At 43.1% G+C, this 27,304-nt stretch overlaps 1 protein-coding gene across 1 annotated transcript in view; it reads left to right on the top strand.

Moving 5' to 3' along the window:
- Window positions 1–2,144: 2,144 nt before the first annotated feature.
- LOC126457144 (protein gooseberry-neuro-like) overlaps window positions 2,145–27,304 on the top strand; it is a 430,962-nt gene continuing 405,802 nt past the window's right edge. The window contains exon 1 of the mRNA XM_050093214.1: window positions 2,145–2,213. Within this exon, the coding sequence (XP_049949171.1) occupies window positions 2,159–2,213 (55 nt within the window). The 5' untranslated portion in view covers window positions 2,145–2,158. The remainder of the gene's footprint in view (window positions 2,214–27,304) is intronic.

The following is a 27,304-nucleotide window of genomic DNA, read 5'->3' as shown; positions in this document are numbered from 1 at the left end:
GAGAGTGGTTTGATATGTGTGGTAAAAAGGTGAGAAAAAGTTTCTTTCGTAAACAACTCACTTCTCGACATAGTCTCCTTTGGGAGATATACACTTGGTCTACCGATCCTTCAGTGTTTTCATCCCATCGGAAAAATAGGTTCTGTCAAACGCTGCAAAATATTCGTTGACAGCAACTGGCACTTCCTCGTTTGATGAAAATTTCTTCCCAGCAGTCCAAAATTTCAAATTTGGGAACAGGAAGAAGTCGCTTGGGGCTAATTACGGTGAACAGGGTGGATCAGGAACAAATTCAAAGCCCAGTTCATGCACTTTTGCTATTCTTCTCGCTGATATGTGGTGTGGTGCATTACCCTCGCGCAAGAACACTTTTTGTGGTGCCATCCTTGTCTTTTTTCAGCCAACAGAAGTTTCAAACGACCCAACAGTGAAACATACGAGCGTTGGAGCTTTAATAGTGGAAATTATTTATTTACAGCTCGTACAAGCTGGTCGTTGGTTGTGTTCCAAAAATGAACAGCATAGAGACAGAAGTGATGACACTTTCTGCAGGACCTGACCATCATTTTGCAGGACAATGTCAAGCATGTGCAAGCTGTTACTGATTTGTTTGACTGAAGGGGCTGCTAAGTGCTACACCACCTACTGCGCGCCTCTATCCTAAGCCCTCGTGAATTCAACTCGACTTCTAAACTGAAGGAAACAGTTCACGGCATTCGCTTCAAAACTACTACAAATTAGTCGGGCAATAGACAGCGCCACTCGAACTGTCAACATAACTGGCACTGTTATGACTATCCTACGACTTCCACATCGCTGGCAAGAGGTTATACATAATGCTGGTGACTCCTTTGAAGGTCAGTAAAACTTTGAAACACGTATCTGTTTTGTACGAGCTGTAAATAAATAGTTGCCACTATTAAATTTCCAACCCTCGTAATAGGAGACAGTTACGGGTCTCCTTTTTGCAAGTGATCTATGATGATTATTCCTTGGAAATGACAAAATCGAGTGGCCATCACCTTAATAGCTGATAAAAAGGTCTTTACCTTCTTCGGTGCACTTACACCAGCCTTTGTTCATTGTTTTGACTGCCGTTTAGACTCTGCTCTGTAATGGTGGATCTAAGTTTCATCAACTGTCACAAATCGGCGATAAATTGTGTTGAAATGTTTTGCCGGATGCGCTTTGGGTCGACTGTGAGCAGTCGTGGCACCAGCCTCTCACACAGTTTCTTAAAAGCCTGCTCTGTGCTAGATATATTACACTCCCTCAGCTGAGATACCTACAGTTTCCGCGATCTCACGAATTTTTATTTGGCAGTGTCACGGATTTTGTCAATAGCTTCGTTTGTGACGATCTCAAGTGGACGACTCGAGCGCGTTTCGTCGTCGGTACTTGTCCCATCACATTTAAATTCATAATTTCAAAAGGAAACGGCCTTGAATGATGCTGCAGAGTCCTGTGTGAACTTCATCCAGTTTTGTTTTTGATTTTTGCAGCAGTCCAACCCCTCAAACGAAAATGTTAAATAGTCCACTTTGGGTGGCACTACTCGCGACTGGGGCAATGGGGAAAGTGACAGCGGTATACACCAACGCGAACCACTATAAACTGGCTTAAGAGTATAAATGTACACGTAGAGGCAGATTTTCCTCTTCACCTGTGTCGGGAACGGAAGCATCATCCAAAATCTGCATTGTCGAGAAGCACCATTTGTGACTATTTGCCGAGTGCGCGCTAGAACGGACACCACAGTTCAGATATGGATGAAGCTCAATAACCATGGACACACAGCTGGGAAACGGCCTTGGTTCCGCACAGGACGTGTGATAGAGTACGGTAACCTCAGTGAATGCACTACGGGTGCCTCATTCGTGAAGACATATCCGCGCCGCACCTCGATTATTTCCGCCCGCTGTGACTCAGGCGGTCGCGTGCCGCTGAGCGGCGCGTGCCTCGTGACGTCACGCCGAGCGTGCGGTAGGCGTGGCGCGCGGCGGCCGCGCCCCCCCGCGACCGGCACCACCAATGCGGGCGCCGGCGGCCGCCCCTCCCTCCCACCCGACGGCTGCTCAGACCTCGTGCGGCGGCCGCACGCAGCGCACGCACGCCTCGGCTCGGCTCGTCACGCAGCCCGGCGCGACGCGCCCGCACCATGGCCGGCACCATCAACATACACCCGCTGTTCGCCGCGGGATACTCCTTCCAAGGTGGGTCTCGCGCGCCATGTGGCCCGCCGCCTAAGCTGTCACGAACCTCGGTAGCGAAACTGGATTGCTGTCTGGCGGGATTCCCGATGCAGAGAACTAGACGGAAGGAATTTTTTTACCACGGACTTTATAACCCATTCCAACGAACTAAGACATCCTGTTGTAGCGGGTACTCTAAGCCTGGTATTTACGTATCATAGGCATAAACTACAAAACCCGCAGACGCCTCATAGACTGTCACTGTCTGACAGTATAGTTTGCCTGTGGAATGAAGAATGAACCGGCGAGTTCCCACTATCTCTACCCAGTTACGTCACAAGGGGCATCCACAGGCTGATCAACGACGTTATACAGGCGCTTAGGCGACGCACCTTTTGAAGCAATGGCTTTTGTAATGCTGTCACCCCTTTTTGCCAAAGACAATAATACTACACGGAATAAAGATATTAGTAGCTAAAGCTGCTACTGGAAGGAAGGCGCACGGCACAAACTACACTATCAACGCAGGCTCCACTACCCTGATACACGGGAGACTTATTCTTGGTACCCTTATAAGGCAGTTGTGCCATCCCTCGCGAACGCGAAAGCCCACTTCTCCCACTAGGAGCGCCGTTCGCTCTTCAATTTAAAGATTAAATTTCTCATCAGCTTAACTTCTCAATACAAACCAGGGAGGGGGGAGGGGGCTTTGCACCCACCTTTTGAAAATACTGTGATCTAGTTAATTTCTTTAAATTTTAAAATTTTGAAAAAAAGTATTTATTGTTGTTAATGAAATCCTCTACTGGAATCCATTATGTTTTAAATTTTTCTCTTAAACTTAATCCAACAATTTAAGTCTCAGTGAAGATCGTATTCACTGTTTTCAGATTCAAGACAATACTTACACATCAATATCTATCCAAAAAGTATAATTAGTGTGAAAGTCAACAATAATGAAAGAAATCTGCATCTTTTATATTTTTTGGGGTGATCATAAGGTTGGCAGTACACGTTATTTGAAAGTGCTTTGGTATTGTTAAGAGTGTGCTAAAAGGTATTTCCAGGGTCTGGATCCTGATTACATATCATTACCTCTTTAAAAAGTATACTGTTAATATAATTCATTCAGAAACCTGCTGGCCTCCTATACCTCTCCTACTATTACTTACCTCACTCCTCAATGTTGAACATAAAACATTATTTGTACTGGTAAACACTAATAAAGTGAACGAACACGTTTTAATTCGTTTCGACCTGCTGTCATGACATGTACGATAAGAAGAAAGTGTTGGCACTGATATTTATTTACCTGGCAAATTACACACGGTGAGTAGTCACTGGTATGACACATTTCCAAGTTGTTACTGCCACGTTTTTGGATGGAAGGTCTTGCAGATTGCTGACACGTAGGTAAACTTGAGTCTTTGTTGTTTCTCAGAAGTGCCTCGTTATTGTTTCATAACGTCACTCCAGATATCATAGCACATAATTAATATTCGTGACACTTGGTATACGCATTCATTGTAAATGATATTGCTTGTTTGCTTAAAGCAATTCACGCAAACGCTGTACGTGTCACCATAAGCATTGTAATGTTTCTGCTGGCATTATGCATCGAAAGCGAAACACCAAGCAGAATCAACACAAAATCAGTGTCACCTGCGGTTTAGTAATATAGGCACGGTGTCCGCCTGAATACGAGGGAGTAGTCTAATGTTTCCGAAACGTGTCGTGGAAGAAGTATATAATTCTGTAATATTCCTTGTGTTTTATTTGTCAGTTAATTTATCGCTGTTGCAAGCTCAAACCAAATCCGAGTCTTTCTTGACACGGGTGGATCAGCACATCATTCCCTGGTTTCCGTTTCAAATCTTTCCCACTTTAACGCATAATTGTACTGCAGTTTGCATCTTATCGTTTTAATCCAACTTATCTACTATTATTTTCTTCCTATAAAGAAATTTATTACAAAAACGTCCCATCGAGACTTTGAAAAGCTGTCAGTATGTGAAGAGGAACGTTTGAAATGCAACAAGTTGGAAACGCATAGCATGTTTATCCCGGAGTTCTCGGCAAGTGACAGTACAAAAAAAGGGGAGGGAGAATAATTTATTGCTAAGACCTTTTGTTGTTACCAACAGCTTTATTGAACGCACTATATTTTCCAAAGTATGTCTCTGGGCTTTTTTTTACTGGCATTCAGTATTTCGTGAAAACCGTGACGTACCTGTGGAACGTGCGCAAAGAGAATATTTTAATAACAACACTTTAATAAAGTTAAATCGTCCGCTGGCAGTTTAATCCGTGTTAAATAGCTGCAAAAAGCTGTTAAACGTGAAGCTCAACTTTAGGGGAACCGCCGGATAGTTCACTGTTAACAGTGACATGCGTTACACCACTCTAGGTTCGTTTCCACAAACTATTGTATATTGTTCCATTCCAAGTACCCACGGCTGTTTCAGTATACACGAGTTTTAAATATACTGCAGAATTACTCTCTCCGTTGCACACTATTACTTCCTGATATCTTATTTTCAATGCTTTAAAACATTTCCAGGTTACTTGACATACGCTGTACAGTATACATATGTATACAGCTACTATACCCAACGTCCTCGGTCACTTGTCTTACACGAAAATTCAAATTTGTCAGCTCTTACAAATTTTTTCACTGTACTACTCATTCACGTTTCATGTTGGTTGTTTCTGGATACCATCGCTGTTGTAAAACTTTTTGTAGTTGCAAGAAATTTAAGACAAACAACTGCGTGAACGCGAAGAAGGAAAATAAGTGCGAGGTAAAAAAGTCGACGGCGTGCTTCTCTAAGAAACTCTGTGTGTTGTGTGTGTGGTTTTCTAAGTGTATGTTTTACACTTCCTCAAAGAAACTCTCTCTCTCTCTCTGTGTGGTGTGTGTGTGTGTGTGTGTTTGTGTGTGTGTGTGTGTGTGTGTGTGTGTGTGTGTGCGTGCGTGCGTGCGTGCGTGCTTGTGCATGTGTGTAATCCATTGCTAGTCAAAAAGTTCAAAATGTTACATATTGTGCATGACCTACGGTACAAGCGAATAATTAAGTATGGAATATGACTGATTTCATTTCAGTTTTATGTAGATTAGAGTATACTTTCTTAGAATCGTTTGGCGTAAATGAATAGGATACCTCAAGAGACGGACCTCTGACTGATAGGAGAGCTCTTGTTCACACTCGACAGCGTCTCGTCCCTCCGAAGCAGTGTGTGTGCAGCAAGATTTAAAATTTAATCCAGGAAGTAGTGGTGATCTGATTGAGGAAATTTCGGCTCCCTCAGGAAGTCGAGCCGGCAATCTCCTGACCTCGCGCCTACCCCATACGTCGCAATCATTACCTCAGTCGCGCATGCAGATACATTTTCAATTTAAAACAAAAATTACAGGCTCAAAATTACTCGATTTATTGAAGCTAAAAGGCATTCCACTACTAGAATTTTCCATTCGTTCAGAAACTACATACAAAATAAATAAGTAATGTGTGTGGAAAACTGCGAAATTGCAGAATGTTTACAAGAACAATCTTAACAGTTGCCGTTTTAATACGTTTTATGGTTGTACTTGCTGCAAGGTCAAGAACTACTTCTTTCCTAGATGAACTTTTTTTTTTATTGCTATGGGACTTAACATCTATGGTCATCAGTCCCCTATAACTTAGAACTACTTAAACCCGACTAACCTATGGACAACACACAACACCCAGTCATCACGAGGCAGAGAAAATCCCTGACCCCGCCGGGAATAGAACCCAGGAACCCGGGCGCGGGAAGCGAGAACGCTACCGCACGACCTCGAGCTGCGGACTTCCTAGACGAAGTCTGGTTATTGATACATATAACCGACTGACTGTCTACGAGCTCTAGAAATTGCTGTAGCCACTCCAAGTAATGCTGCTGCTACCGAGTTAAACATGGGTTACAGCGAGAAAAAGCAATGAAAGAAAAAATTTTCCACATGCTCATTTTGACTTAATTCCTTGCCATCGCTCATATCGCTAGGAAGGGGATGCCGTTAGGTGCGGACATCTTTATTAGAGAGTTTAGCCTTGGTGAAAGAAACGCGTTACCGAAATTTGGACACAGCATTTAAAGCGTGGCGTCAACTCAGTGTTCGGATCAGAACATGAGCAGCTGCACTCTGCAAATGAGAGAATGCGTTTACTTCCAAAATCTCTTTGCATAGAATGTTGCTATCCTTCAGTACATTACACAGACGAACAATTGCATTCGGCCGCTCCCAAATTACTTTCCTTTATTATATGCGTTCTTAAGGACCACGTGCACTAAGATTATATTAAAAAAAGGCTTAGTACCCGTCTGTATCAGAAAAGGAGTATAAGAAAAGGAGCTGGGAAAAATTACATGGTGATCCTGCTTCAGGAATTCCCTCCTCAACATCACGGAGTTACAAAGTGGGCGTCACGTAAAGTGACAGGGAAGCGTATGTCTACCACCAGCGCACTTGCTGCACGTAAGCTACTTATTGTGAAAGGCGATACATGCAACAGTCTCAGTGTATGAAGTGGTAGGAGTGAAGTATTCGTATACCTGCTCTATTCATAATTGGTGAATGAACGCGAAATGTTGAGTATTTCCCTTTATTACTGAGTCTGACGGAAGTAGGCAGCGTTCTAAATCGCAAAGAAGTCATCCGTAACACAGGTAACCATCTGGCAGAGCATTTATCTCATTTTATTCCCGTGCGTATAGTGGTGCAGGATATGCCTTAAAATAAATCGTGGTGTAAACGCGGTAAAACAGAATCTGAAAAAGGAAGATTATTATGGTGGGGTGAATCATTCATCTGGCTTAGAAACTGCACACAAGGCGTAGTTTCTTTTCTTCCATTATTAGAAATAATACGTTTTCTTTTTGTTAATCGTTTATCTGCCTAAAATGGCAGACAATGACCAAGAAGAGGATAAGACACTAGACGATTCACAGCTGCTATACTCAATACCAGAGCTTGCAGGAGAGACTGCTTTTCATTATGAACTTCTGCCTGCAGTTTCCGTTGTTTCCATACTGCTAATAAAGCAAAATCCTACAGAGTTTGTAAATCTTTCACCTCTGTGTAAATAAAGGAGCTATGAGAATTGTGCAAATGCTAACGATATAGCAGTATGGACCACAACTACACTTAGCACATTAGTGTGATATCATCCCGACCACCCCTCTGGAAGAAATCCGAACATTTTGCTTCACTGAATGTTGTATTCAGCTACACTCTTTTTTTCTCTGTTAACCCCACCTTATTTACTATGTGATACCGGCACTCCCCCAGAGGAAGATCTAGCGCGAAAATTTGGCTACTAACACATCAGGAGTCGGGGAATTGATATACTTTATTTACTGTCAATAAAATTCTTCATGGTAAGTGACAGCATTGTTAATATGTAAAATTCTGCGACGTTTTGGTGACTTGCAAATGGTATTCCTCGGGGTGTTTTGCTGACAGTATACACTGAAAATGTTATTGACAATGCCAACGGCTTCGGAGGCCTAAGCTTATATTTCACTCAATTTATTGTTTGCTTGTTGCGACGAAACCGTACTTGTCCGAAAATTTTTCAGTTTTTTTTTCAAGTCTAATTTACTTTGGGGTACACTACAAGCACCAGAAAATGGTAATGTATTATGATTTTCGTCGTAATCATCCATGTGACATGAACTGCTGGACGAAGGTCTCTTCGAGACCTTCCCACGCATTACGGACTTCGGCTAAAAGTATCCATGTTTTATAATGACTTCCAGTAGACCACTGGCTCGGTGGTCTGTTATATCTAAGAATCCACAAAAGACCATCCTGGATCTTCTACCATACTGATACAAATTCAAGATTTCTGGCAGTATTTAAAAAAATAAAAGTACACTAGTATTCTATTTATATGTTCATGCACAATAGTGGCCTGAAAACGGCCTTGCGAACAGGTACGGATACATGGAAGTGGGGAGGGGTGGGGGAAATCATGGGGATTATGACACTGCCCTCCCGCCCTCTAAAGAACATTTTCTAATAAGTGACGGTATATTTACACACAGTTTGGGCATAAAGTCTTTGCATGATTACAAAATTCATTTCAAAGGAACTATGCTTTATACAGCTAGACTCTGTTGCAAATGGCAATTTAATTCACAAAGTTTTTCGTGGATACCTTCTTATCCATGCTTTTCTTTTGCAGATGCTAGGTTAAGTCATGAGGTTTAGTGGATACACTTCCACGTGTGCTCTGACACCTCGGTTACAGGATATTCAACCATGGGTACGGTTTCAAGAATATGGTGCACCGCCACACGTAGGGTTATTTGTTGGCCAGTTCTTGGATGAAATCTTTTCTCCGAGATGAATCGGTAGAGATGATGCAACATAATGGCAACCAAGTTCTCCAGACACATACCTTCTGACATTTTTTGTGTCGTACGTTAAACTTGAAGTGTACAATTGGCCAGTGTCTAATGCAGAAATTCTTACTGTACAGATGTGAGATGCTATAAAGGCTGTGACGGAAGAGATATGGGTAAAGACATGGAGAAAAATTCGATACCGCCCAGACGTTTTAAAAACAGACCACATGTGGATGCGTATGTGCAAGAAACTTAACGAGTTAAGTTACCGTGCACTACAAACCGCTTAGCTGTATCTCGTACAGTAGCTTAGAAATAAATTTTTATAATCAGGGGAAGTCTATGTTCTCCCTGCTGATTTTCGGAGTATGAAGAGTATCGAAAGAGGGAAGGAATGCTAGAAATTACAAGCTGTATGTACCGTGGGATATTTTAACAAGTCTTTATTACGACGCTTTCTTCTCTGTTCGTCTGTTAGGTGCAAATTTTGTAATTGATTTCAAACTAACTTCCTCATGAGCTACAGACTTGAAACTTCCAGCATATTTCAGAATCGGATGAGAAGTCTAGTGTGTGGCGGAGTACACTTTGTGTACCATTACTATTTCTCCCTCCGTCAGTTCCAGTAGCAAGTATTTCGCGGAAAGGACGATTGCTGGGAAGCCTCCGTGTGAGCTAGATTTTCTATAATTTTTAACTTCACGCTCTTTTCGCTAGATATACGTACGAGATAGCAGTATATTGGTTGACTCAGGTGGACAGAAAGTGAAATAAACCTGAGATTTACCATTTGCATCTATTGCCTTTTAATAAAAATGTTTGAAGTTGACCAAAAAATTTCATACATACAAGAGTAAAAAGCAAAAAAAAAATAGTAATTCAATAAAAAAACTTTTTTAAAATAACGCTTCTTAATACGGACTGAAAAGTATAAAATAATCTCTCCTAGCCTCACACAGATGTCTGATCCACACAGATAGACCTGAAAATTTGTGCTTGTGAATTTTTAATAGCTAGGGCCTCTGACAGTACTTGTAAAATTTAAAACGAAAAACGTGGGGTGCATGCAATAGACATCTAATGCACGAATACTTCATCTAAGTCGCTAACAGTTTTAATGTGGTGCAAATGATATCAACTGTCCTGTGACTGTTCTCAACGACAGTTACTCTCTACACTCCTTACTATTATCTATAGCATACGCCCCATGTTTTTGTTTCAAACTTAACAAGTATTCTCATAAGTATTAAAAATCCACAAGCACAAATCTTTAGGGCAGTCTGTATGGAGTTAGGAATCTACATGAGGCCAAACTTAATTATTTTATACTTCCTAGTCCGTTTCAAAAATGTGTTATATTAAAAGGTTTTTTATTTCAGCTATTTCAGTTGCTTACATGACTGAGCGCCTTTTCGTGGATGGATTCGCCCAGCCATGCAGAGGCGCACACTCAGGGCCTGGCGGTGCCCGCTGTCAACGACAAACACGACGCATTTCGTGAGAGCGCAGACAGAATTGCCAAACCACAGGGAATACAGAAAAAGGAAAAACTTTCTACTGTGTAGAGTTAGAGGAAAGACTGACTTTCCGAACGTAGCTGGAAACGGCTGAAACACATTACTCCCTCCTGCTCCTCCCCCCTCCCCCTCCTCCACCCCGCTGTGTTATAGTCTCCAGAGTTGAATTCACAGCGGTAGTCGTAACTGAAATACCGATATGACCACTGTATTTGTCAATTTTTGAAACGAATCCTTCCCAAATGCTGTATTTCTCTGAATTTCAATTTCTTAGAACTTATACAAAAGCGAGGTGCAAAGCACTAATATTAACAAATTGCCCGTATTATTATGCAAGGTGGGCAAAGCAAAATTGGCATGGAAAATGTTTCATGCGCCTTAAGATAGGCAGCCCAACTTACACCATCTGCACTGGGTGTGACTGATATAAGTTTGGTTGCCTACCTCAAGGCGCATGAAATATTTTACAGGCCGGTTTTGCTTTGTGCCCACCCTGTATTACAACGTTTCATACATTTTATATTTAGTACTATCAAAATTCTAGGCATCAATGGCATGTTAAATGTGGGGGTTGCCGCATCTCTCCCCCTCCCCTTCAGTACCGAACCCTGCAAACGAACGACTCTAATGTTAATAACTGTTGACACGGAGTCACCGACATTTAACTGCGGCAGAGCTTGCAACTGGCCTACTGAACTCCCGTGTGGCCTGGTTTGCCTAGCTGTAGCTTCCCCCGTCTCCCCTCACCCCGTCCCAGACTACTGTCTGGGCTCCCTCGGAGGGTGAGCGTGTATACCGTCGACCATCTCCCACTAGGGTCCCGTGTTTCACCCGGGCGCTCATGTGGGCGAATCCACACGTGTCTAATTTCATCCTGCCGCCTTCCGTGTCCCTTGTTGCCTGTAGATTCACGGAAAGCGGGAACAGTTGCAGCGCCCGTCGTTCCCCATGGTCAGGGTGATAATGCTAACAATGCTTACAATCATGATACTGATTTACTGCTTCCTTTGTTGGCCGTGTATTTCGTTTTTTGTTTACTAAGTATGGGTGTTGATACAAAGAATTGCTACCATTTGGCTACTTTTATCACAATTTCCACAGTCGTCCAAGCGAAATGCAGTCTTAGTTTTAATCCTTTGTGTTTTCGTATAAAATACTGTGTCGTTATGATACACAGAATAGGCTATCCACAACACTATGCTTATTTCGTGACAAAAGTAATGGGTGCTTAGCAGGTACTACCGCAGGTATACTGAGCTGGGTTCCAACAGCGTCTGTGAAGCATTTCACTGGATCTCTAGCTCACAGCAAACGTTGCCATAACCGTTCTCTTCCGTGATCGCTTGACGAATGACAGACGCGGCCAGTGCCACATGGCAGTACAGGACATGTGCACGAAAGATTTGTAACATCTCTCCACCGAGTTACCTAGTTTTTTGTTCTGGCTCGACAGTTTAGTCTTTAATTTGACTGGAATACCATCTCTCCATTTACAACGTGAACATAACGTAATGGAAACAATATGGCGTAAGACGTCTATCTAGGCATCCCACAAAACTTCGCTCTGTATGTCTTCGTATATTAACTATCGTGTGTTGTATTTCTGAGGACACGACGGGAAGCTACTGGATAAATCAGTTCAAAGCTTGGAATAGAGGACAGCCTGACCATTTTTGAGGAACTAGTGGGCATCCCATTTACACACGTGTGGAAAATCGCCTGAAAACGACGCTTAGGCTGATGAGCCTCATTTCAACGGTTGCCATTCCACATTTACTACGGGTCTAGCAGATCTCGCTATCTTGTAATGTTCGGCTCATCGCGTTAAGGTACGTTTCCAGGGGACATATTCCCGACAACACGAACTTCAGCCACACTTTCGGCAACGTTGCCCGGCACTCTTTGCAGCCGTACACTTCCGGGTCATAAATGCTCACTAGGACCTCACCAAGGCTACGAAATGGATGAAAGCGAGCTAATGGAAGTTAACGCCACTCTCTTGCATTTGCATGCCACGAGGAAAAAAGTTAACAAGAAAAAGAGAAATCGGGGTTTGTGGTTGCGGTCTTTTAAAATATACGATCTGCTTCCGAGACTGTAACTCGTGAACTGATGCTGGATACATACATTTTCACAGAATGCGGAATCACAATTTTCAATATACACTGCCGGAAAAAAAAATCGCATGACCAAGAAGAAGTTGTACGGCATAAACGAAAGATGGTAGGCGTGTTTCTACACATAAAAGATGTCTGTTCTCATTTCGCGCCAATCGCATGAGAGTGGCGTTAACAGCGCCACTATAAGGATTCAAATCAGGTTTGCTTTAAATACACGCTGTAACGGTCATAATCGTTAGTTACCTTTGAGATTGGACGTGGTGAGTTGATGTTAGTCAAGAATGCCTTTAAGGCGACAAAGGCGCCATTATCATCACCTCACTGAGTGTGAACGACGTCGTGTAATAGGGCTACGGGATGCAGGACGTTCCTTCCTCGATATTACAGAAAGACTTTGCAGGAGTGCAGCCGCTGTAAATGATTGGTGTCAGCGGTAGTCGCGAGAATGTACGGCCGCGATGAGACCGGACTCCGAGGGTGGAGATCTGTTGTGTTTTCTGACGAAACCTGTTGTGCCCCGGTGCCAGTGATGACTGTGTGTTGGGTAAGAGAAGCCCATAAAGGGCCTGCAACTATACTGTCTGCGTATTAAACCCACTGGACCTATACCTGGCGTTCTGGTCTGGAATACGATTTCCTATGACAGCAAGAACACTCTTGTGATTATCCCACGCGTCCTGACTGCAAGCTTGCACGTCACTCTGGTAATTCGACCTGTTGTTCTGCATTAAATGCGGTATTTTCCAGCAGGATAACGCTGTCCCAGATAACCGCTGCTGTAACCCAGCATGCTCCATAGGGTGTCGATCACCAGATCTGTCTGTAATCGAGCACACCTGGGACGTCATCGGACGTCGATTCCAGTTTCATCCACAAACAGCATTAACTGTCCCTGTATTGACAGACCAAGCGCAACAGGCGTGGAACTCCATTATACAAACTTACATCCGGCATCTGAACGACACAATGCATGCACGTTTGTATGCTTGCATTCAACATTCTGCTGGTTACACTTGTTGTTAGTGTATAAGCATTAGTCGTTTGCGATGGCTTATGTCGCGCTTACATTAACCTGTGATCTCAATGGTACTCACTTAAATATGTTACCTAGACAAATTCATTCTCGAAATTTCATTTGCATTATTATTATTATTATTATTGGTCTAGCAATTTTTTCCGTCAGTGTGTCTTGTTTTCAGTCTGGAACCGAGCGACCGCTACGGTCGCAGGTTCGAATCCTGCCTCGGGCATGGATGTGTGTGATGTCCTTAGGTTGGTTAGGTTTAATTAGTTCTAAGTTCTAGGCGACTGGTGACTTCAGAAGTTAAGTCGAATAGTGCTCAAAGCCATTTGTCTTGTTTTCTGAACGTAATTCGTACGAGAACTGGTGAGTCTAGTGATAATGTCTACCAATTACAGCTAGATGGGTGATCGCCCATCAGTTTTCGGCTACTGGTGATTTATACAGAAGTCTGAATGACCATTTTAATGTGTGTTTCTCATCGATATGCCTCTTACTACCAGGCGTTAACAACGCAACTCTTGGACTTTTTAAAAGTAGTTTGAAATAACAATGCAATGATTATGTCAATATTTTATTGTGGTTCACTAGTAGCGTGACAGAACTAAGAATTTCGCATCCAGAGTTACGTGATGTAAAAAGTAAAGTATACAGAGACCAGAGTAAAAAAAAAAGACAGGTGCCAAGTTGCCACCCATGAACACGGAAAATCACGTGATGAAGCTTTAAAAAGTATAGAAGTCTTAATAACGGCTGTAGAAGAAAAAAAAAATTATGGTTCGCTACTGCGGTCTTCCACTGCCACGGCTGCAGTGAGAATGTCCTGTTTCAGGTTTCGATCTTGCTTTCTGTGTCCCTTAGCTCTAATCGTGGATGTACGTATCACATCTGTGAAATTCACGATTGTCTCGTTTGCCCGCTTCTAAAAATCTGCAGGCAACACACGAAAGAGTGCCTTTAAGAACGTACACCATCTTTCGTGCCGAATCGAAATAGTATTATTCCACCTCTCTTATTATATGATCTGACACTACAGCGCTTAGGATCTGTATTACAGGATACAAGCCTCAGAGTTAGACAGAGTTTACAGACTGCCCACACGAAATATTGTCCACCCTCGGCGAACAACACCGGCAGCACGTGGACAATACGTCGCAAAAACCCAATACAGATCTCTCATCAGCAATATTGCCCGGACATACGATATTCCCTTGTACTGCAGTCAAATCGAAGCAATTTTGCTGGCAAATAATTGCGGCCACATATTGCCGTAAAATATGATCCATGTAAATGCACGTTTACGCCGTATGAATAGATCAGCCTTAAACTATACCTCGAGTTGTAAAACTACCGTAGGATTCCGTAGACTACGACACGTAAGCGTAGACTACTGTAGCTTTTCTAGCAGGTTTGGTCAGTTAAGGCTGTACTACCGTTACCTGTCCATTGTGTGTGCTACATGCATATCGAGCGTTACCTCACAACGATAGCTTTCTTTACGTACGTGATCAGTGTCTTACTAGATTCGCCTGAAAACCGGAAGTGGTGAACCGTCTACAAACTGAGGATATATAAAGGGGTGCGTAATCTAAGGAAAATTTTAGTTTTACATAGTTATCTTCCTGTCTATTATTTAAGACTAAACAGTATTTATAGCAAAACTGAAACTGTAAATGTTTAATTCAGGGTTTATTCGCAAAATTGTTGATTTGGAACGTGAAACTGGAGAATGTTACGTTAAAAATTAAGAAAACATTACAGATTTATCAAATAGCGCTAGGAAACGCAATTTCCTCAGAAAAAAGGTAAAACAAAAAAACGCAAAACCAAAATATAGCAAACATGACTTCAATACTTAGTCGAACTTACATTAAACATGCTTCTGTTATTCATAAAGAGCTTTCGCATTTATCAGTAATACCAGGAAACTCTTGCCTTCGATCATGATGAAGAACGTCCTACTGAGTATAAAATAACAACAATAACTATGTATACTTTTTACGCCTGTGCTTGTAAACGGTATTTGGATCAAAAGTAATTGCTTTGGTTACAAACAAGGGCAAAAATTACGCGACCAACTAATTTTTATTGCGTGTAAAGTGCAGTTTATATTCTGTAAGGATGTAAATACACATTGAACTAACACGGAATGATGTGTGGTTCTAATTATGTGGAAAACCAACAAACAAACAGACAAAGCAAAGACGTCAGCTCTCTCTTTCACATTCATTTATGTTTCTTTCCCTAGCAGTTCCACAATACTGCCTGAAACCCTACCATTTATTACGCCATTTCTATAATGTACCAAAACTACCGAACCGTAGTTTTGTTCGAGCGCAGATCTAACTATACTGTAAATTTTGTTCCACTGTCGACGGCTATTCGAGCGACATAACTATTTATGGTTTTATCCAGACATAACCGATGTCTCCCTATTGTATAGAACCGCATCTTTTCGTGTTAAATTCATTCTCACACGGATTACAGTTTATTTTTGTTTGTTTCTGAAATTTTATCACTTTGATATGTATGGTGCGGAACGGCAGCTCAAGGTGGGCAAAAATGAGAGTAACACTCGTTTACGCGTAACGCGATTGATATACAGACGTTAAATAATATCTTCTGTTGTGTACTACCGCTTGTCATGGATTCTGCTACTGCTGCGCAGCGGTGTGTGCGTGTGTGTACGCGCGCGCGCGCGCGGACGCGGGGGAGGGGGAGTGGGCGAGGGTACTGTGATATTCATCTAGAATGGTTGCAAGTGGATGGCATCGGATGTGGATATTGCATTAACAACAATAGTTGCGGACAGATTAACCTTTTGGTTTACCGTCCCGACTGAATGAGTTGGCACCTAATACTACCATCCCCACTCCATTTTTAGAGTGTTTGCCGGACCGGGAATCCAACTCAGTCTTATCATTCGCGGTCATTGCTCTTCCCGATATGCTATCCTGTCACAACACATGTTTCGACCTCACAGCCTCAATTTTCCCCACAAAAGGATAGGTTACGGGTTCGAATCCCGATGTTGCACACAGATTTTATCTATCAGGAAGTTTCGAAACAGACCAACATCACTGCTGAGTTGAGGAAGATTCATTTTAGGAACAAACCCCTAGCCTTCTTTGAGTGAGATGCTTTTGCCCTGTAAGAGGATACCAGTCTCTTGCTGGGCTACCCAGGTAGTGGAACTGCCACCTTAAGCGCTCCCAACTCCTCTTGCGTCTTGTTTTCCTCCCTTGGCCGAAAACACCTGGCTAAGGTGCCGGGAACTCGCCTTTCACTCTCCCAGGGGCTACGTGATTTCCACCCTTGTGGACGTGGCATTTGGGTTTACTGGCAGAGTTGCTGAGCGACTGCAGAGGCCTTACCCGAAGTGCCACCGGACACTCGGCGTTGACTGCGACATTCGCGATCAAATAAGCTTTTGTCTTTAATATGTAAAGGAACACTGGGAGATACTTACTGGCTACAATGTACCTCTAGATTTGTTGAGTAAATAGTGGTAAACAGTAACATTATAGGACAGGTAAATTCGTTTGTATATCTCAGGGCAGAGACACCCAAAAGTATATAGATCTACAGACTAGCAAAAGATAAAAATTTCACAAAAATTCGCTGATGAACTCAAGAAAAAGAGCTTCACAAATTGAGCAAGTCAACAACGTTTGGTCCACCTCTGGTCCTTATTCAAGCAGTTATTCGGCTTGGCATTGACTGAGGGCAATTGGAGCCTTACAACGTCAAAATCCCGAGCTGGTTGGAGGCCCCTGTCCAAAATGCTCCAAACTTTGTCATCTGGGAGCGATCCGACTACCTTACTGACCAAGGTAGGGTTTCGCAAACACGAAGACAAGCAGTAACAACACTCACCGTATGCGGGCGGGCTTTATCATGCTGAAATGTAAACTTAGGATGCCATTCGGGGCAACAAAGCGGGGCATAGAAAATCGTCGACATATCGCCATGCTGCAAGAGTGCCTCGGATGACAACCAAAGGTGTCCTGCTATCAAAAGAAATGGCACCCTAAACCTTCAGTCCTGGTTGTCGCGCCATATGGCGGACGACAATCAGATTGGTATCCCACCAATCTCCGGGTCGTCTCCAGACACGTCTCTGGCCTGGAATCTCATTGACTGGAGTAGAACTGTCTTCAGTGATGAGTCCCGCTTCGAACTGAGAACCATGACCAGCGAAGACACGTCTGGAGGCTTCCGAGACAGTCGTGGTGTACCAATCTGACTATCGCCCATCATACCGCCTGACAGCCAGGAGTAATCGTCTGGGGTGACACTTCATTTCACAGTAGGACTCCTTTGATTGTCTTCCGAAGCATCCTTACAGCACAGCGGTAAGTCGATGATATTCTATGTCCCGTTTTCTTGCTCTTCACGGCAAACCATCCTGGGTTTACATTTCAGCAAGTTGATGCCTGCTCGCAGATGGTGAGAGTTCCTACTACTTGTCTTCGTGTTTGCCAAATCCTACCTTGGCCAGCTAGGTCACCGTATGTCTTCCCAATATTTGGAGCATTATGGGCAGTGCTCTCCAACTATATCGGGGTTTTGACCATCTAACGCACCAACTGAACAGGATTTGTAACAGCGTCCTTTAGGATATACTGAACGGCTCTGTTGATCAATACCAAGCAGAATAACTGCCTACATAAGGGTCAAACGTGAACGGACGGGTTATTGAGTTGCTCAGTTTGTGAAGCTCTTTCTATTGAATAAATCATCCAAGTTTTCTAATACTGTACTGAATTTTTTATCTGTACTTGTATATCATATCTGCCGATTTCCGTCCCATTTGGACAACTGCTTCGTGGTTCGTCTTTTTCTTTCTTTCTTAGAGTGTCTCTGAAAATGGCTTTGGAACCATATGCTCCGAATAATGTACTTATCTTAACCACTGAACTACTCAACTAAACACCGAACGACCGATGGAAATTATAGAGTTAAGCCTCCTGTCCACACCTAAAAAGTTATAAACGAAGGAAACGGAAGATAAGTATTTACGGTGTCATTGAAGACGATGTCATTAGAGACGTAACACAAACTCGGTTTGAGAAGGACCACGGGATGAAATTGTCCGATCCCTTTTCAAAGGAAACATGCTGGCATTTGCTTTAAATGACTATGGGAAGATAAGAAAAAACTAAGTCTGATTGGTAGGGAGACTGAACCCCAGTCCACCCAAATAGGAGGCGTGTATAATCACTACATCATCTCATTATGTATGTAAACTAAGTTCCCGAACGTAAATGTTGGAGGAGTGCGGTCGTGTTCTTTTTGGTAGAACCAATCAATAATTCACTTCAGAAAACAACCGAAATTCTAAATCGGTGTAGCCTGACGTTGATTTCATCTACATATACACGATTATTCAGCAATTCCCAATTGTCTGGCAGAGGGTTCATCGAACCACCTTCGAGCTATTTCTCTGCCGTTCCACTCTCGAACAGCGCGCGGGATAAACGAACACATAAATAGTTATGTACAAGCACTCGTTTCTCTTATTTTATTATGATGATCAATCCTCCCCCTGTAGGTGGGCGCCAAAAGAATAGTTTCACTCTCTGAAGACAAAGTTGGTGATTGAAATTTGATGAGATGAATCTGCCAAAACGAAAAGAAAAATGCCTTTGTTTCAACGGTTACTACCCCAATTCACGTAGCACATCCGTGGCACACTCTCTCCTATTTCGCGATAACACAAAGCGATCTACCCTCGTTTGAATTTTTTCGATGTCGTCCATCAATCCCATCGGATGCAAATCCCACATCGCACAACAATTTTCCAAAAGAGGGAGGAAAAATGTAGCGTAAGCAATCTCTTTAGTAGACCTGTTGCATTTCGTAAGTGTTTTGCCAATAGAGGAAGTCTTTGGATTGCTTTCCGCACAACATTATGTATGTCATCGTTCCAACTTAAGTTATTCGTAACTGTAATCCCTAAGTATTTAGTTGAATTTACGGCCATTAGATTTGTGTAACTTATCCTGTAACCGAAATTTAGCGGGTTCCTTTTAGTACGCATGTGGATGACTTGACACTTTTCATTACTTAGAGTCAATTGCCCCTTTTCGCATCATTCATATGACTTGTCTAAATCGTTTTACAATTTGTTTTGACCATGTGATGACTCTATAAACGCACCATTTGCGTAATATCTAAGTGGGCTTCTCAGATTGTCTCCTGTATCGTTTATGTAGATTGGGAATAGCAGAGGATCTGTAACACTTCCTTAGGGAATGCCAGATATTATTTCTGTTTTACTGGATGATTTTCCATCGATTACTATGAACTGTGACCTTTCTGACAGGAAATCACGAATCTAGTCGCACAACTGAGGCGATGCTCCATAGGTACACGATTTGAGGAACGGTGTCAAAAGCATTCCGGAAATCTAAAAATTCGGAATAAATTTGTCGTCCCTGTTGATAGAAATCATTACTTCATGAGAATAAAGAGGTAGTTGTGTTTCACAAGAACAATGTTTTTTGAATACTTGTCGCCTTTTTGTAAATAAATCGTTTTCTTCGAGATAAGACATGATGTTCAAACGCTATATATGTTCCAAAATCCTATTGGGAATCGACATTAGCGATATGGCTCTGTAATTCATCAGATTATTCCTATTTCTTTTCTTGGGTATTGGCGTGACTTGTCCAACTTTCCAATCATTACGTTCCGATCTTCGACAAGCCGGTGGTTGTATATGAGTGCTAAGTTCGGAGCTATTGTATCAGTATACGCTGAAAGGAACCTGACTGGTGTACAAGCTGCTTTTCTGCACTGAAGTCACGTATTTCTAAGTTGCTCATGTTGACAGTTGTTCTTGATTCGAATTTAGGAATGTTTACTTTGTCTTCCTTAATGAAGAAGTTTCTGAGAACTGTGTTTACTAACTCTTTAGTGGTACTGTCATTCGCTACAGTACCACTCCTTATCGCTCCGTGAGGATATTGATTGTGTCTTTCCGCTGGTGTACTTCACATACGACCAGAATATCTTTGGATTTTCTGCCAGATTTCGAGACAGATTTTAATCCTTATTCTCCGAATACGGCTCCATCTTGACAAGCACCCTGTTATGGCTATTGCTACAGAAAGAATCGAGAACTATCTCAGTGTAACAATAAAGCGCTCCACTCGATCACGTTCATTTATCGTTCTTGGTACTAATAACGTTCGACAAGTAGCAGTCTAATGTGTTCCACAGCAGGCTCTCGGCAACCACCTCAAGAGCTTAAAATTACCACAGTCATTATGTCGTTATAAATGAGGAAAAATGAACACCACACGCCCTGTCGTGTTTCCGTTGTACCAAGCAGCACTGCCGACCAGCGGGCGTAAGCCTCATTACGAAATAGAGCAACAGATACCAGTTGCTATAAGGAAGTCTTACGTGACCAAAGGCGTAGCCTTAGAATTGCGAAGGCGGACATTTCACCTCAGGCCAAGAAATAAACATTGATGGAAACTGAAAGCGTAACAGGATGAAGCGTCAGTCCGGTGTATATCAAATTTTGGGAGAATAACCATTACATAACGTGTATTAAAAGAGTAAGCCCTCATTCCACTCAAAACTAGTCAGTCTCATCAACATCAGTATGAGGTTTCAGCTCCTGAGAACACAAATTCATTCTTGTATTCATTTATAGCACGGAAGCAAACATCCTCTAAGTGACGCCTTCAGAATTTTTTTTTACTATTCCTGAAAAAAACATGCTATGTGAGATAACGAAGATTACTGGATAGCAGATGGTTTGAGAGTACATGCCGTTCTGTCGTAGCCCTGACATGCTGTATGGGTGACAAACAAATCATAGCACCAGATGAGCCACTCAAGAATCCGACCACTCCTCAAGATGTTTGTAGTTTGAACTGCAGTATGTGGCCTTGCATTATCTTGCTCGAATATGCCATGTGGTATCCTGATCATTAAGGGTACGGCAACAGGGGTATCATTCTCACCATATACTGGCGAGCATTCAGCAATTGAGGACCGCTTTCACAAGACTCAGCAACTACAAAATTTGCAAAATAAACGTTATCGCGCACTTCTAAATGAGACGAATCCATTGTCGTGCACGGATTCTATAAAAACTCCCTATTTGCCTATTTAATGTTGAACACAAAACTGTGAAATTTTTCTAAAGTCGATAACAACAAAAACGAGTTTTACCAGATATGAACTTATAGCTTGTAGCCGACATTTATTGTTATTTTTCGACGAAGGAGCTCACTATTTCCCAGTCAGAGGACACAGTTACATGCACACTGGTAGGATATGAGGTATCATTAAAAAGGAATCTGTAAACTTGAAACATAAGCTTGCCATTCCACTATGATGAGGTTCCGAGCAACCGTGATACCTTTATGGCTCTCGAGAACGATAGGCATGTACAAGATTTCAAGACAACTGTTAAAAGATTAATCAAAGAGAAGCTACCAAGTCTGATTCCACAGTCCTTATTGATAAAAAAAAAAAAAAACAGATCAAAGCCGGCCGGAGTGGCCAAGCGGTTCTAGGCGCTACGGTCTGGAACCGCGAGACCGCTACGGTCGCAGGTTCGAATCCTGCCTCGGGCATGGATGTGTGTGATGTCCTTAGGTTAGCTAGGTTTAAGTAGTTCTAAGTTCTAGGGGACTGATGACCTGAGAAGTTATGTCCCATAGTGCTCAGAGCCATTTGAACAGATCAAAGTATGCTGAAGCCGAAACAACATACGAGGGGCGTTTGATAAGTAATGCAACAGATTTTTTTCTGAAAGGAGTTTCGTTTTATTCAGATTTCCAATACACTATATTATTCTCCACTCTTCTGGCAACAAAATCCTATTTTCGGCCTTTCGCCAGCTTACTGGGAGGACCTGTACTTCCGCAAGGTGCCACTCTACCGGTGGACGTCGGACCAAACGTCTTGTTGCATAAGTGACCTCGTAGTGCACCCTTCACCAGAAGGTGTGAGATTCGGGCTGTAGGGTGTAAGAGCAAGAACTGTCCAGTTTTGTTGCGATGGTGACAGACGCCTCGCCCATCGACTCATTATACTTTCGTTCACTGCCAGGTCTCCATAGACATACTGCAGTGAATATATGCAATGCTCTGGTTTCCCACTAAAAGAAATTCAATGCAGCCGTCTGGAACGCAACTCCGTTACAGACGCCATTTTGGCGGTTACGTATGGCGCCGGGACCGATCGGAACTTCATGAAACCATAGGGTCTGAAGCGGGAATATTCGACGATGTCCTACAACAAAGTTTTTTTTTTTTCAACCGAAATTGACTGAGAAAAACAATGTGTTGCATTACTTATTGAAAGTCAATCGTACTTTTCCTCTCGATCATTACTGAAGTGAAGAATACATTGATAATTTCGAGTACACTGATCAATTAGCCATAATAAAACTTAGAAACCATTTAAGCTGATAATGTAAAGAAACTAAAGAGATTTTTTTATACATCCTCAGCAGACTCTCAAACAGACAAACAAATATGTTTCCATTCACTTCGTCCTCCTCTGTAAACATTTGATGTTCCCACTTAGTATGATTTTATTTTGCTCCCGCATATGAGGCTTAAAAGTGTTCTGAGAGAAATCTCTTTCGCAAACAAAGTGCCGTTTTCAAGTACAAGTAAATGGAAGCCTTTTACCTATAGCTGATGATTTTTGATTGCTCCGCTTTTCGTCTCTACACACTGTTATTTCCAGGTGTTATTACGACATGACTAACTCTTGGTAGGACTCTGTAACCGAGAAGTCAATGTCTACTCTAGTCTCACATTTCTTGAAGTGAACACTTTAACACTTCTCTTAGTCCAGATATGATTCTCAGTCTCTGCACAGGGCTGACATTTTGGCAAGGTCTGACTGGATGTTCCTAAAATTTTATCAGGCTAAAACTGCTCATACATAACTGTGGCGTCTATTAAAACTCTGCGACTGCGGCTTGTATAATACGCCTAGTATAGCCCTGCATTCCTTCCCTGACAGAAACCACATGTTACGAACAGATTCAAAAAATTAAGTTACACATGTCATCGCTAAGACCATTGCTCAACAAAAGTAGATCACTGTCAGAAGAGAGTACATGTATTGGGATTTCTGTAGACACCGTTCTACTGCATTACGGGTAACAGGCGCTTGACATTATGGGCCTGAAACCGCGTGGCACCTGGAAACTTGCTCTAAAGCTAAAGTACGCGGGGCAATATGATTCTTGTGGGTAAATTGTGTAAATTGTACAGAGATTCACACTGAAATTCAGGCGGTATGTGGACCAAATGCCGTACTTAAATGGTGCCAAAGATGTGATCAAGGCCGCACAGACGTGAGAGATACTGATTTAGAAGGGAGGTCATCAACGACGACAACAACCGACGATTTCAGGGCAATCAAGGAGTTGACTCGTGGCAATTGCAGATTTTTCGGCGATGAAGATGTTCACCCAGCGCTTTTCAAATGGTTCTATGCCTAAGGAGTGGACTTCTACTGTCGAAGATTTGAACGAGTCCTAGAAGTACCGAACGTTTTTTGCAGAGACCCGATTATACTGTACTGAAAAGTTGTGTCATTTTTATCTATGTTACTATGTAGTGCAGCACTCAATAAAAATTAAATGACTTACCACAATAACGTGTAACTTGCTTTTTGAAGTTCTCTTGTAATTCTGTCCGCTGGACAGGAAAGAGTTGCGGTTATATTTCATGAGAACTCCCAATTTATATGATCGCGGTTTATGACACATAAGCGTCGACGATAGATGCCCGTATTCATTTCGTTTTATTTATTCAAAAAGTTTGACAAAACTTGGAAAGCAAGCTGATTTTTCGACACTTAAGTGTCAAAAATGACTTTCATTGCATACATCAAAGTTGCACGCCATCCAGTTTTCGAAGTTTTCGATTTACGAGGGCGTGCTGAAATGTAATGCCTCCGAATACTTCATGTGAAAAAGTCTTACAGCTGTTCAGATACAACAAACGTTATTACCATTCTACATCTTTAATCTTCATGTATATATATTTAGTCGGCCGTGGTGGCCGAGCGGTTCTAGGCACTTCAGTCCGGAACCGCACGACTGCTATGGTCGCAGGTCCGAATCCTGCCTCGGTCATGGATGTGTGTGATGTCCTTAGGTTAGCTAGGTTTAAGTAGTTCTAAGTTCTAGGGGAGTGATGACCTCAGATGTTAAGTCCCATAGTGTTCAGAGCCATTTGAACCATTTGATTCTACACTCCTGGAAATGGAAAAAAGAACACATTGACACCGGTGTGTCAGACCCACCATACTTGCTCCGGACACTGCGAGAGGGCTGTACAAGCAATGATCACACGCACGGCACAGCGGACACACCAGGAACCGCGGTGTTGGCCGTCGAATGGCGCTAGCTGCGCAGCATTTGTGCACCGCCGCCGTCAGTGTCAGCCAGTTTGCCGTGGCATAAGGAGCTCCATCGCAGTCTTTAACACTGGTAGCATGCCGCGACAGCGTGGACGTGAACCGTATGTGCAGTTAACGCACTTTGAGCGAGGGCGTATAGTGGGCATGCGGGAGGCCGGGTGGACGTACCGCCGAATTGCTCAACACGCGGGGCGTGAGGTCTCCACAGTACATCGATGTTGTCGCCAGTGGTCGGCGGAAGGTGCACGTGCCCGTCGACCTGGGACCGGACCGCAGCGACGCACGGATGCACGCCAAGACCGTAGGATCCTACGCAGTGCCGTAGGGGACCGCACCGCCACTTCCCAGCAAATTAGGGACACTGTTGCTCCTGGGGTATCGGCGAGGACCATTAGCAACCGTCTCCATGAAGCTGGGCTACGGTCCCGCACACCGTTAGGCCGTCTTCCGCTCACGCCCCAACATCGTGCAGCCCGCCTCCAGTGGTGTCGCGACAGGCGTGAATGGAGGGACGAATGGAGACGTGTCGTCTTCAGCAATGAGAGTCGCTTCTGCCTTGGTGCCAATGATGGTCGTATGCGTGTTTGGCGCCGTGCAGGTGAGCGCCACAATCAGGACTGCATACGACCGAGGCACACAGGGCCAACACCCGGCATCATGGTGTGGGGAGCGATCTCCTGCACTGGCCGTACACCACTGGTGATCGTCGAGGGGACACTGAATAGTGCACGGTACATCCAAACCGTCATCGAACCCATCGTTCTACCATTCCTAGACCGGCAAGGGAACTTGCTGTTCCAACAGGACAATGCACGTCCGCATGTATCCCGTGCCACCCAACGTGCTCTGGAAGGTGTAAGTCAACTACCCTGGCCAGCAAGATCTCCGGATCTGTCCCCCATTGAGCATGTTTGGGACTGGATGAAGCGTCGTCTCACGCGGTCTGCACGTCCAGCACGAACGCTGGTCCAACTGAGGCGCCAGGTGGAAATGGCATGGCAAGCCGTTCCACAGGACTACATCCTGCATCTCTACGATCGTCTCCATGGGAGAATAACAGCCTGCATTGCTGCGAAAGGTGGATATACACTGTACTAGTGCCGACATTGTGCATGCTCTGTTGCCTGTGTCTATGTGCCTGTGGTTCTGTCAGTGTGATCATGTGATGTATCTGACCCCAGGAATGTGTCAATAAAGTTTCCCCTTCCTGGGACAATGAGTTTACGGTGTTCTTATTTCAATTTCCAGGAGTGTATATATTTGCAACCCTCTGCCACCAGAGGGCTTAGAATTGTAGTTTGTAACTTGGCGTTGTGTTATGAAACTACGTCGGTGCGTGAAGAACAGCTTGCTGTAACCGAGCTACGAATTCGAGGAGTTGCTCCACACATGCAGCACCTTCTTCTTTAGCATGACAATGGCAGACCGCACACAAGCGCTGTGACATCTGCCGCTATCCGACGCCTTGTGTTCATGTCATCGATCATCATCCATACAATCCCGACTTAGCCCCCCTCCTCTCTGATTTTCATGTATTTCCAAAACTTAAGAACGCCTTCGAGGACTTCACTTTGATAGCGATGCAGCGGTGTAAGCAATAAAGTCAAAAATTCTACAGTGTCGGTATCAAGAAACTGGTATCTTGTAGGGAGCGATATGTTCGTCGCCAGGGTGCCTATTTTGAGAAATAAATACGGAGACATAAAGGACAGAGATGTAGAATGTTAATGAAGTTTGTTTTATTTAAAAAGCTTTAAGGTTTTCGCATAAAAATTCGGAGGCATTACGATTCAGAACACTCTCGTATGTTAACCGTATTTTCACAAAATCACTTCTGCAGAATAACACAAATGTTTCTTTAACAAGACTACGGCCTGTCTTATTTCTAGTAAAAAACTGGTATTGTTACTCACGACGTCTACTTGCTTTTCTCTAAGAACTGAGCAAGATAGCGTAGTGGCCAATGTGGTACAACATCTACGAACTGATATGGCATCGTCCTGAGTGTGAAAAGTCACTTTGCCTGTAATTAGATGTATTTTTTTACACACTACTGTGCGAACCAAAGATTATATGTGACTACGACGTAACTTCCATATGTGCTCGATGCGATATGCATTTACCCCTTGTTTGTCGGAGGTTCGAGTCCTCCCTCGGGCATGGGTGTGTGTGTGTTGTCCTTAGCGTAAGTTTGTTTAAGTTAAAGTACAGTGTAAACCTAGGGACCGATGACCTCAGCAGTTTGGTCCCATAAGACCTTACCAACATTTCCAATTTTTTTACCCGTTGTTTATTGTTTCTTATTAACTTCGTAGACAAGAAATACCACGATTGTGTTTCGGGCAGAGTTAAGACTTGATGTATTTGAGTCTCCAGCACCGATACATCATTAATGAGTTGTTAATTATCGAGAAGAACCATGATATGTCTTTATTATGTGCTGTAACAAGCACTACTTGGAGCATTGAGAAGTTTAGAATAAAAACCGGACCCACGAAACCGATGGTGAGGGAACTTGAATTCTCTGAGTTCTTGATCCATTAATCTTCTACAACAGACAGCAGCACCTCAGGACGGAGTGGCAAGCAACTTGAACGCCGTGGTCGAGCCTACTGTACACGGTCAATGCACGAGTCTAGCCTCCGCAATGGGCTACAAGGTTCGATG

Source organism: Schistocerca serialis, chromosome 2, assembly GCF_023864345.2.
Source record: "Schistocerca serialis cubense isolate TAMUIC-IGC-003099 chromosome 2, iqSchSeri2.2, whole genome shotgun sequence".
NCBI classification, from domain to species: Eukaryota; Metazoa; Arthropoda; class Insecta; order Orthoptera; family Acrididae; genus Schistocerca; species Schistocerca serialis.
This window is presented reverse-complemented; position numbering and strand designations above follow the sequence as displayed.